The sequence below is a fragment of the Odontesthes bonariensis genome, chromosome 15 (assembly GCF_027942865.1).
Source record: "Odontesthes bonariensis isolate fOdoBon6 chromosome 15, fOdoBon6.hap1, whole genome shotgun sequence".
NCBI classification, from domain to species: domain Eukaryota; kingdom Metazoa; phylum Chordata; class Actinopteri; order Atheriniformes; family Atherinopsidae; genus Odontesthes; species Odontesthes bonariensis.
Genome location: NC_134520.1, coordinates 9,650,263 through 9,663,230, shown reverse-complemented (window position 1 = coordinate 9,663,230; position 12,968 = coordinate 9,650,263). Strand labels below are relative to the sequence as shown.

General features: G+C 41.9%; 1 protein-coding gene across 3 annotated transcripts in view; it reads right to left on the bottom strand.

Moving 5' to 3' along the window:
* nfic (nuclear factor I/C) overlaps positions 1 to 12,543 on the bottom strand; it is a 55,438-nt gene extending 42,895 nt beyond the window's left edge. Inside the window, exons 1-4 of one of the 3 annotated variants that reach the window (XM_075484954.1) lie at positions 12,352 to 12,543; positions 5,465 to 5,635; positions 5,116 to 5,292; positions 1,931 to 2,114 (exon numbers count right to left, since the gene is read on the bottom strand). In XM_075484954.1, coding sequence (XP_075341069.1) covers positions 1,931 to 2,114; positions 5,116 to 5,292; positions 5,465 to 5,635; positions 12,352 to 12,432 — 613 coding nt within the window. In that variant the 5' untranslated portion in view covers positions 12,433 to 12,543. Of the gene's footprint in view, positions 1 to 1,930; positions 2,115 to 5,115; positions 5,293 to 5,464; positions 5,636 to 10,199; positions 10,626 to 11,544; positions 11,689 to 12,351 lie in introns of those variants that run through there. The other 2 variants (XM_075484956.1, XM_075484955.1) reach the window with 2 other exon arrangements.
* Positions 12,544 to 12,968: the final 425 nt, after the last annotated feature.

Sequence of the window (12,968 nt, the reverse complement as noted above, 5' to 3'; positions counted from 1 at the left end):
ACGGGCAATTGAGAGGCAACGATGTTGACTGTGCAGTGACATAAAAGCTCTTTGGACGTGTCAGGATGGATGAAGCTCTGGAATTGGCAAGAAGCTTTGACACAAAAAAGCACAATGAAGAGATGAAGAAGAACTGGGATATTCTAACGAGACTCTGGTCTACAAGTCGTTTCAGCCTTTGCTCACAACACCAGCACGTCAGCAGAGCACTTAAGTGGATTTAAACGTACTTGAGAAATGTGTGAACGTTACAGACTTGTCAACTCAGCCAAAATATCTATAAGGACCTTAAAGCCAGAGAGAGATTTCTCCCCAAGGTTTATAACCACTTTGCAGTCAGAAGAATGGCGTTCCTATTCAAACAGGTTGAATGGAATGTACAAGTTTGCCCCACTCTGAGTTGGGATGTTTGCATTAATTCTGAAATTACGATTATGGGTGCAGATGGTAGCGAAATCCCTTTTACACCACATCAGTGCAGTCAAGCACGTTGCCAAGTTTTTGATATGTCTTGTGGAGATCAGTCTTTGATAGTTTCCTGTTCATTAATAAGCTAGTTTAAAGTTTGAAAAACATCAAATTCCAGAACACTACGCAGGATGAGTGCTCCCTGGATATTTACTATCCTAAATAACCACCGCGTGCTGTGTAGACCATGCAGACTGAAGTGCAGACTGAGCAGTCCCCTGCTTCCGAGCAGTAAACGCCGTAACAGGCGCTGCTGTCGGCAGGTGGCCGCACGCATTGATACGAAGGGAGAGAAAATAGACCCAAGCGATTATGAGGTCTGACTTTTTCCTGGAGAACGATTTTGTGATGCAAATGCATTACTCTTTTGAACGTATGTTGTTTTGAGAAGCAAAACGCTTTATTTTTTAAACCCCAGCCAAGTAGCCGGACTACTTTTGTCAACGCCAAAACGAGGCCGGAACTCGGCTCACAGGACGCAGTGGGGGGGTAAGAAAATATCAGTGGCCTTCTCTGCTGGCCTAAACAATATCTTAAACAAAATAAAATGAACATCTGTTTGTGATTTTCTTAATTATTATTTTATTTCATTTCATATCTTACTATTTTATTGTCTGTCCGTTTCCTTTCCCCTGGCTGCGCTGCTGCCAGACGTGTATTTTCATATTGACGCATTTAACCAATCATATTTCAGCTATCATTGGTTGCCAGGCAAACAAATCTGCCGGGAGGCCAGAACAATTGAGTCTGCTGGCCCTAACTACATCTAGAATGTAGAAGACAGCGTAGCGAACCCCGAACCAATGTTATTAGACTGTCTCTGACGGCCCCCAACAGCCCATTTCAGGCGTAGGTGGTCTGATTTGATCTGGATTTGATTCAGACAGAGCACCATTGAAGGGTTGCAAACAGTCCCTTGAAATACGGAATCGTCCCGTATTTAGAAACAAAAGTACGGTTCTGTATTGAGCTGAAACGAAATGCAAAATTTCCCTTCACGAATGAGGTGTCCCTAATAAATACAGTTGCCGACCATACTGAAGGCCCATGTGTGAAATACACGGCCCGCCACTGGAAAATATTCATAAATGATATTACTCGTATGGGATGTCATACAGCTTCATGTCAAAAGAGGCGAACTGTCCCTTTAAATGTATGCATCAGACATAATAACCCTGAACATTCGGACCTGAGTTCAAACACTGTCATGCGTTCCGTTTCACACACATGATTGGTTTTTGATCAGGAGAAAAACACTCCACGAGTAACGCCTATGAGGGACACTGTCTACATGCTGAAACTGAATGTTACGAGTTTAAGGATAAATGCTGAAGGAAATGCATTTAGTTAGGGAGACCACTTTAATATCCCAATGTAAAAAAAAACTTTTTACCAAATTACACTGAAATATAACAAGTGCAAGATAACAAGGAGAAACACTGAATTGTATGTACATAAATACCTTTTTCCTGTACATAGAAAGCGAGGTAGAGGTCAAGCTCCTTGACAGAGACAGAAATGTGTCGAGGCTGGACACACAGCACAGGATTGGAGCACTGGCCTCCTTTCACCAGCCGCTCTCCATCTGTGCTTTCCAGAGGGATTCCTTTAAAAAGGATAACCATCACCAGGTCCAACCGCCACACCTTAGAAAAGACATGGCACAGTCAGTATGAGGACAGGCGATTGGTTTCTCACTGGAAACAAGGTTAGCGCAACAATGTGGGACTTCATCAGTGCTCCTCTTCATGTGAATTACTCTGAAGGGTGGCCATGAATTCATTTCATCGCTTAACAAGAAACATCACTGATGCTATAAAAACAGAATGGGATTCTCAGCTGGATACATTTTGCTGCCTCCATGATTGTATTCACTGAGCTTGTACATGGCAACATGTGAGTTACACTGATTTGCTTCTTATTAAGCAATATGGTCAAAAAAAAAAAAAACTACTTTGATTGAATGAGAGTTAAAGCTTAACTTTTGACACTTTGTCCACACTTTTAAAGTACAGTGTTCAAAGTTAGGAAACCACTGGGTGTCCCATAGGTGCAGACAGAGACTAAACTGGGAGCTGACTTGGGTCTACTCAGCAGATCTAACAATTCTGTCTTTAAAAATTCAGACTCTGGTCTGAACCATCTGAATCAGGGTTTTTTTTTTTTTTAGCTGAAGGGCATAGCTGATTCAGTGAGAAAAATCCAGAAGTCAGTCCGTTTCAGACAACATGGCAAACACAATACATGCATAAGCATGCACATGTGACCCACATCCCACTGTCATCCTGGAGATTTCCAGTTTTGTGGGGTGTTTTTTCTCTTTGCAGAGCAATTATACAGCACACACCAGAAGCAAGTCAACCTCTGTGTTCTATCAGTTTAACATTAACTTATTCAGAACTGCATCGCATCTCAGTAATTCAATTATTTCTAATTCGACATGCAGAGGAATTTTACTTCTTGCTGGGGTGAAGACTGCAGTGAGAAGAAAGGTCCCAAAGCAGGAAGGCAGCGGACTAAAGATGAAGTCAACCGTGGTCACTGGCACACTATTAGGAAAACTGTGTGATCAGCAGTGCTGGTAATAAGGGCGTTAGAGTATAACAGCGTTACTAAAGGCATTATTTTTTTTCAGTAACGAATAATCTAATTAATTCCTTTTCCCATCGTTGCATTATCACCGTCACTGAGAATGTGAAGTGGCGCGTTGCTACAGTTTGGTTGACTGAAGCGCAAGGTGTCAGGGTTGGGCCACACATCAGCTGCCTGGAGAGAGCAGGGGTGGGGATGATGACACCGTTACAAATGCGATGATGATTGGCTGGGTGGGCGGATCATGCCCTGCTCACGCTGTCTCACGCTCTGACTGCCAAACACAACAAGACGGCCACAATGGCGACGAGCCAGGGAAATTCTCAAAACTTTCAATATTTTTCTATTTCTATGCATAACATAAGGCAGGCTGCAATCTACTGAGATCAAATAAATACAAAATGTTCTAAAATCCTGAATATGGTCTTTTTATTCTTCAATCGGTTAATATAAACACATTTGACGTTAAAGATGTTATAGAACGTAATAGCGTATAGAACATGAAAAATAATGTCGCAGTTACTTTGCAGAGTAACTAATTACTCTTATGACGTAACTGAGTTACCAAGTCAAGTAATTTGTAACTGTAACTTATTACTTTTTTAAATTAAGATGACCAACACTGGTGATCAGAACGTGTGTAATTTCCAATATGCTGAGCTTGGTGAGCAGGTAGGGCTGCCGTGGCTCAGTGGGGCTCTGACTGGGTCATCCAGTAACCGGAAGGTTGCCAGTTCAAAACCCACTCTCGCCACTCAAAGACTGGTTAACTGACAGCTGGTGGGGTGGCAGTCCACACCTTGCCATGGCTGAGGTGCCCTTGAGCAAGGCACCATACACCCATGCTCCCCGGGTGCTGTGAATGGCCACCCACCGCTCCAGTGCATGTGCATGTGCATGTGCAACAGGCTGCCAACCTGGATGGGTTAAATGCAGAGGAGAAATTTTGTGTATTTCCCTGAACATGACAATAAATCTGATCCTAATCCTAAAGTTTGGAAAATGACCTGGGAACAACACTTTTGGTGTTAGACCTGTGATTGTGTGCATGTTTGCATCATCATGTTTGCATCAAAAAGAACAACCAAGGGAACTCAAGAAATTGATTGTGAGACAAACAAAGATGTTTAAAAACAGCCATCTTTGTTGCTGTGAGAACTACAAATGGCAGCTGTGAATCTACCAAAATACCAAGATCACTGCTAGTCTCCTGAAGCTCCAGAGGTGGAATATTCCAGCATGACAACAATGACAACACTGAAATCCCAGAGGCGTTTCTGAAGAGGGAAACAGGGAAAAGTAGGACATGGCCAAGTACTATGCCTGATGCAAGTCCAAGAGCACAGCTCTGGGTTAAGTTCAAGTGAAAAAAGAGCCACACAAGGCCTCAGCAAAAAAAGCTGAAAAATAGCAGAATCTGGCAGAACATCTTCATGCTGAGAAGGATCAGATCTGTTATCCGCATCAAGTATGGATCTGAATAGGTTCCCTTTTGTGAGGGTTAAATCCTAAATTTACACAATCTACACCAGGGAGCTACTGTAACTATGGAGAGGCTGTACAACTATGAATCATATGACATTCAAGTGATATTGCACAAGGATGTGCTCACATTCTAGGTAGCTGTGGAGGAATGGTAAAAAAAAAAGCCGGTACTCACACAGAAAATGTGTGGGTACATGAGCTAAAAGTAAGAATGTTCACAAGTCGAGCCGTGTTCCATTCAGCTGTAACAGGTCATAGTGACAAACACGTAATAATGAACTACAGTTACATTATGATCAATTACGATACATTCGAATCAGAATGGATGTTCATCATTACGTGTTGATTCTGATTTTGTTTGGAAGGCCACATAATTACCAAGTAGAACCTACTGTGAGGTAGTAAGATGGGTCAGAACAATGCTCACTGAGCTAACACCACTCACATGAAATGTGGCTCTGATTACACAGTTGATGAGCCATTTTGTGTCCTTTGGCCATGGCGCAGACTATCCAGTCTTACAAAAATTAGGCGTCAAATACCACACCGAACAAAGAAAGGAACTATCACCTTGTCAGCTTGACGAAGACAGTCTATGCGTCTCATTTTGCCTTTCTGGTCAGGGTTTGACAAGACACAACACGCAGCTTTTTTCCCAGTGATGGACAGGACAAAATCCTCTCTGCATTCAGGCCTTATGTCCTTCCTTAGCTTAGCCAAAAGACGGCTGGCCCACTTCTGTTTCACCTAGGAGCACAATCATTTTATCAAGAGATGTTAGTTTATTTGGTTCATCATGCATCAGCATCATTATTATGTTGAGCATAATTTGGGGATTGGTAAATAAACTTAACATAAAAATGTGCTTTTACTTGATTTGAAAAATGAAATTCTGTTACACTTGAATATTCCATCCCACCTCTGCCTTCTCGCCCAGGAGTTCATCTTTGACTGCTCTCTCTTCTTCTTTAGTCATCCTCTTCTCGTGTTTTTTGAAGTACTTCCTCTTCCTGGCCTGAAGGTTGAACCATGTGTAGGCGAAGGCACGGACCTGGGGAAGCAGAGCCTCAATGAATGGATGGAACTCATCCTACATGAGAGAAAAAAAAACACACATCAGACAAGAGTCACCGAGCTGAACACCACAGCAGATAGCACATGTAGCATTAGCTCAGCTTCCAGAATAAGACAACACACACTCCTGATGGAATTACCCCAGCTGGGTCTGATTCTTGACCTTCCTGCAGTTCACTTTTACATTATCAGCTGTGACAGAGCATTCTAACCATGTAGAAAAGATTTTATTTTTTAAATTTTATATGGATATTAGAGAAGGAGTGAGAGATGAAGAAGTTAGCCGCATGTCAGTGCTGATCAACCCATTTCACTCGGTTTGAGCATGTAAGAGCTTTTAATGAGCATCCAGTGTGGCCTTTTCACATGGAGACACACCACCGCAGCATTATCTGAGCGAAATGTGCAGAAATCCGGCAGCACTTTCAGAAAACTGTTTCTCGCTCGCAGGTTTGGGCACTCTGGTCAACATTTCCGTCACTAAGATGCAGACTTTGAATCAAAGAAGAAAACGATTAGTCACACTCAACAGCTGTCAAGATTGCGGCAGCTGTGTCTCCGAACTCATGGCTGGTTTTCTATCCAACAATAATCGGAGGAATCCTACTTAAAACTCAAAATATCTGCTGCTGTTTGAGTAAGAAGAATCTAACCAAGTATCGACAGTGAAATTGTAGCCTTTGTTTGTTTGTATTTTGTGAAGTTTCTGGGACTCCACAGCTCAAACTGTTGCTCACAGTTTTGATGTTGACCCAGATTTACATTTCTTTCATCATTTGATGCCATTAACTTTGTAGATTTTATGATGAAACTCAGTTTAATGACTGATGTGTTTATTCAAATTTATTCAGTATTTATCTTCACTCAAACATAATTTCTCTGTTATCGCCTTATCTGAAACATGGCTTACAGAAGATTCTAGAGAAATATTTAAATGACCAAATTCCAATTCAGTTCACTACGTAAGAGAGACTAGATCTGGAGGTGGAGTATCTTTGTTTTTTCTCGGTGACTGTGAATTTAAAGTTAGGGATGATCTGTCCCTGAGGTGGAATCTGTTTTTGTGGAGCTCTCTGGTATCTTTGGTGGGAAAAAAGTTATAGTTGGTGTTATTCATCGCCCGCCTGACTCTATTGTCAAAGATTTTATTGAAAGTCTGTCCAGATCTCTTGACTTGATAAACAAGGAGGATTAACTTAGTTACATTTTAGACGATTTTAAAATAAACCTCTTTAGAAATAATTTAGATACATTGACTGCAGATTTTCTCAATATTCTTACTTTTTCCCTCATATTTATAAATCTACAAGAGAAAAGGGAAATTCAGCAACTTTGATTGATAACATCTTAACAAACAACTTGAGTGAAGAAATGAAATCTGGGGTTTTGTATTTAGATTTGTCAGATAGTTTTCTTATATTCCAATATTCTTCAATCAAGTCTAATAAAACTAAACAAAATAAGAAAAAGATGCACAAAAGAATTTTGAGCAAGTCAAATATTTCCAAATGTTTGCTAGTATTTCATAGATTGATCTATATAAAGAATGCTCATTTTGCATATAAAAATGTTATGAAAGTTATTAGCTTTCGTTCCAATGAATGTTTTCCAATAGGCAGCTCTACTAGGAAATGCAGTCAGGACTTTAGTAAGGTCATATCTGTACTCAGATACTCCAGATACTAACTATTCATGATATCAATATCTCTCAAATATGTGTTTTTATTTATAACGTATATTCAAGTCATGAAAACTTTCCAGAGCACTTTCAGACTTATTTAAATTTAATTCACAGATCCATTCTTATTCAACCCGACAATCTTTAGATCTTCATCATCCAAGGTTGCTTAGGCGCAGAGGTCAATTTACTATCAAATTTAGGGGTTCCAAATTATGGAATAGCTTTTCCCATTTGGCAAAGAACTGCTTCTCTATCAAATGTTTCAAAAGATGTTTAAAAGCCCATTTAACTGCTGTTTTGAAATTCTAATTCATACAAGAAACACACTTTTATATCATGTTCATACTTTTGTTTTATCATTGCTATTTTTGTTATTGTCATTATAACTTATTGTTGATGTTATACATATGTTTTTTTTTCTATTATCAGTTAGTTATTACTTTATGTAGTTATAATATTCTCTGTATGTTAATTTTCTATTCCTTACAATTATGACATTTTAACTATAGGGGGAGGCTTTAAATAAGCCCATCTGGGTTTTCTGCCTCTCCCTGCACTTTCCATTATTTGTTATCCATGTTATTTTTTTATGCCAATTTAACTGTGCAAAAATACATAGATAAAATTAATAAAATAATCCTTTTTGACATTCTAACATTTATATTAGAATATTTTGTACTTTAAGGAGGAAAAGGTTTGGGTCCCCCGAGACATACGAGCTCCCAGACAACTTTTACCAATGTCTGAGACATGAATTAGCTTGTCTGATGTCGCTCCTGTTAGATTTCTGACTGCCCAGTCCTGTACATTCTTTATGAAATGTTTGCAACAGAAAAAAGTCACTTAGCTTCACATTTGTTCTGTTTTAATCTTCCTCTGAAGTTCATATGTGGGGTCCATCACTGTGGACATAGCTAGCTAAGTAGTGGAGCTGGGGTCACACTGGGAAACACAGCTCAATTTTTGACCCAATCTTTTCCGCAGCAACATTAAAACAACCTGCAATCCCACTGCATATTTGTTCACAGGCTTGTAAAAAATAATTCTAAGAAAAGCAGGAAAGACAAATTTCAAAGCATCATAAATACTGGGGTTCCTTAAAGTTTGTCCTAACAGTCAGGAGCAACGTACTCCTCTAAGCAGCAGAGTAAAACTGAAATAATGTAAATATCTGATATTCACAAACCAGAAGAAGGCTATGAGAAGACAGCAAAGTAATTTCCACAGTTCACCATGTATCTGAGACATGCAGCCACATGAGCATAAGAAAGAAAGAAATGAGAAAAAAACCCTTTCAAGCAACAAAACTTTGCAACTGAACATCCAGACAAGCATTCTGGAAACAGTACCGTGGACTGATGATGGGAAAACAGATTGTCTTGGCCCAAACAAGGTAAGATATGACATGAGGAAAATGACTCTCACCCTGCTCAATGTAAAGGTGGATCAGTCATGCTTTGAGTTCATGCTGTCTGGATTCAGTCACATATCAGGAAATTCTAAAAGCCAACTTCACCTTCTCTGTCAAAAAAAAAGCTCAACAATCTTAATGAGCAGCTGGCATGTGTTCATTTGTCACACGAGTGTCCATCACTCTCAATTTCTAATAAAAAAGAATGACTTTTTAAATATGAATTTTTAGTCTTAGTGTGTGTGTAATTTTGTAATGCAATAGGAAGAAAAACAGATTAGTATAGCATGGGGAATGATGGAAAAGAATGTATGGGTTTAAAAGGTGGTTAGCACCGTCGGCTGTGGCTCAGTGGTTAGAGTCGGTCGTCCAATAACCGCAAGGTTGGCGGGTTGATTCCCACTCTCGCTTGGTGGAACTGATAGCTGGAGGGGTGTCAGTCCACCTCCTTGTCACGGCTGAGGTGCCCCCCTTGAGCAAGGCACCGTACCCCCATGCTCCCCGGGCGCATTCATGGCTGCCCACCGCTCCAGGTTGGCATCTGTCTCTGAGTGTGTGACCCTGTGCGTGTATGTCAACAGGTGCCAACCTGGATGGGTTAAAAGCGGAGGACCAAATCTACCTTTGGGTATAAATAAAGTCACTTAACTTAACTTAAGCCTCACAGCAAGAGGGTTCCTGGTTCGATTCCCAGCTGGGTTCTTTCTGTGTGGAGTTTGCATGTTCTCCCTCTTCCTCCCACCGTCCAAAAACATGCATGTTAGGTTAACTGGTGACTCTAAAATTGTCCCTAAGAGTGGAGTGCGAGCATGGATGGTTGTTTGTGTCTTTGTGGCCCTGTGATGGACTGGCAACCTGTCCAGGGTGGGAAAGGCTTCACGACCCTAAATTGGACCCCCAAAAGCAGGTATAGAAAATGGATGGATGTGTGTATATATATATATATATATATAATATATGTATGTGTGTGTATATATAGCTCAGGAATAGGCCCTGAGAGACAAGAGCAGCAGAGGCTGGGGTCTACCACACCAGACAGGACCCCAGGTCAGCAACTAAGATTCTGTGTAGAAGCCTCAGGTTCCCAGGCCTCTGCTAGAGAGGGGGGAATACCACCCACAAGAAAGGTGAGTATGAGATACACATGGAGAAACGGTCTGGACCAGATTCATCCACAGAGAACTGCCTTTTCCTAAAGGATCATGAAGTCATGTAGCACACTGTTCACTGACTGATCCCACCCCTTCCCGCTGTGACACCAATCTGTGATTCATATTACAGCCAGCAGTTCTGTTCCGCACGATGACTGCTGCCAGGCTTCACTCTTATTTTTCACTCCAAGACTTTAGTCCTTTCACAGTTTGTTGCATATACTCTATATTTTCAAGTCAAAGTATCCTGAGATATGTGAAGGAAAGCTTCGCCTCTGTGGGCATGTGCTGTGGAACAGCGACCAGGAGGGAAGGAAGAAGCAGACAGTAGTTTTACCTGAGACAGAGAGAGGGAAGAAAACATCATTCTGCTGGGAGGAAGCAGAGTCACAGCAGGCGTTGCTTGAGCTTAAACATCCTTGAGCCAAGTATTGAAATGCCCCTTGGTTCGTCCCTACTTTTTCTGGGTGTTTTTCATGCTCTTCCTTGCTCAGAGCAGAGGTACCTCCGTGTAGGAGAAAACGCTACCTTTCCTGGGCTATTTGACAAGATATTTCAAAGACCTAACAAATCACTTGGCTCGTGTTGCCTCTGATGATATAGTTAAAAAACGATGAGACACCAAAAAAAAACTTTAGGCCCCGGAAAAAATGTTCCGCAGGATGAAAAACACGGAAAAAGTTCGAAGCAACCACTCCTCGGGGAATATGGCCGGAGGTCTAACGCGGCACAGGGACTATATCATTTAGAGAGAGAAGAATATGAGGGGGCGAGGAATAAAAGAACATAAGTGAGATGACGTTATGAATTCAGCCCATCCCAAACGATAGGCTTAAAGCTGCAGCCTCAGCTGCACGCCTCCTCACTGGACTGGCTTTATGGCACAGCGCAGATCCGCCGGGATCAGCCCCGCAGTCGGCGTAAAACAGTCTGACACACCGAGGTCACATCGGACCCGAACAGAACGCGGTGTTCACAGTCCTGATTCGCTTCCTTCTTTGATGCAACGTGACGTGTTTTAACGTGTCTTACATTGTAATCATTTGTTTTGGGGGGGAGGGGGTCTGCAGACTTAATTTGGATTGCTTTTACGTGCAATATTTAGGCCACCATAAATGACTTTCATGTAACAGGAGTGTTTCCCTGTGAGTCATTTCTATTCAGGTAACCTAAATGTGAGAGCTTCTTACAGCACCGCTGACAAAATAACTTCAAATCTAATTGGATTCTGGGACATGTCACGGTAATCAAGTACGATCTTATCTCATGTGATCGTTGTGTGTTACATATGACAGGGATATCATTTGTCTGTATCTGTACAGAGCTCATTTCCCAACCTTTGCACCTCCCAGAGTGACTTTCCACCTGAAGTCTCTGCCAGCCGCGGACCTTTGTTTTCCCAACAGCTTTTTGCTTCAGCTGTGCGCCGGGAAACAAGGCCCCACGTCGGCCTTTCACTCTACGTCAACTCGCTGGCTCGTACTGCGGCCATTTTCTGCTGACTAACACAAACACGCACAAACAGCCAACCTTCCACAAACCGGGAGGAGGAGGAGACTCGAGCTAAACTTCAACTTGGCCTTTCACCGTCCGAACGGAGCCGGGAGATAGCTTCACATTCCTCTCCAAAGCCCCGAGCTCAACAACTTTCAGCCACGAGCGTAAACCTTTTACACACTTACCGAATCATTCCGCCTTGCCACACAACGTCAGGAGGGGAAAATACATTGGCAGAGTGGAAAAAGCCAATGATAACGCCAACACGTCCCGTCTATAGCACACTGACGTTACCCAAAACATCATTGAAAACTCCAGGGGTTTTAATTAGATTGTTTTTTTATGACGTCAAGGCTTACTGTGTCATATGTGACTTGAAGTCATCTCGTGTTTTAGGACCCTTTGGCAAATTCGGCACATGTAAGACCCTAAAAAACAGCACTATTTCGATAAAATATCAACTTTAATATCCGTTGCAGCCTGATAGTTTCCGCCTTGGACAGCGTATTTGACGGGAAACGCCAGCTGGACGACGGTAAAAGTTAAGATCATAATTAATTATGTGTGCGTGGGAGGGGAGGGGAGGGGGGGGGGGGGGTGCTTGTCCTGTGTGCGCCGAATTTAAGAATAAGTCGTGATAATTGGTCACAGTTGTTTAGTAGTGTTGTGTTCTGGTGCATATTTGTCATCCTGTAAAGAGTACTTTGTATTGCCTGGTTTTGAATGAAAATAGGATGCCGATTATTTCTATCGCTGACCGTAAAGAAAGGTACAATAAAGGAAAAGACGGACAGAGAAGCAGTACATGAGGCTTGATGATATTTGGAGGAACTGATGCAACTATGCCGCCGCTTTGGGTTCCACTTTCCGCTGCGTAGCCCGTGTTGTTCATTCACCTCCTCGCATTGCGTCTGTTTTCAGAAGACAAGAAGCAGCCCACTGATAGGAAGGGACTCTACTACATGATTGTAGCGGAACAGGTTTTGTCCTACCATTTCGAAGCTGAACGGCCACCGGGGGAAGTTAAAGCTGATCTCGGTGCCTGCCCATCTTGCGCTAACGGCCGTTATCATTCCATATCCATTTCTATCATCATGCGCGAGCCAGCTGGAGTAAATCCGGGTTGCTCGAGACCAGAAACGTCCCGCGTCAAGCTTCGGGCTGCGCGGCGTCCTCCTCCTCCTCCTTCTGGAGGCTGCGGCAGAACTGAATATTGTTACATTCACCTTCTCCTCCTCTTTATTTTACCCTTCTTGCCAGTCTCTCTTTCTTTTGTTCAATTTACTTCTACTCCAGGCTGCTAGTTTCCGTTTTTATTTCTTTTTTCTATCTCTCATTGCCACTTTTTTTCTCTTATCTCTACACTCTTTCTTTAGCCTCTCATAAATTGCAATGTCCATGTGCAGGTCTGTGTCAACTCGTATCCTATCATATTCTTTTCCACCATTTGAGTTGACTGACATACAGTTGATGCCTTTTAAATGATGTTATCTTGCTGCACTCCTGTCCCCTGCTACAGCTACAACATTTGTTTAGAAAGTCTAAAAGGAATTGACATATATGCACATCTATTTATTTATGTTGTTTTATTCGTTTCCAATAATTGTCT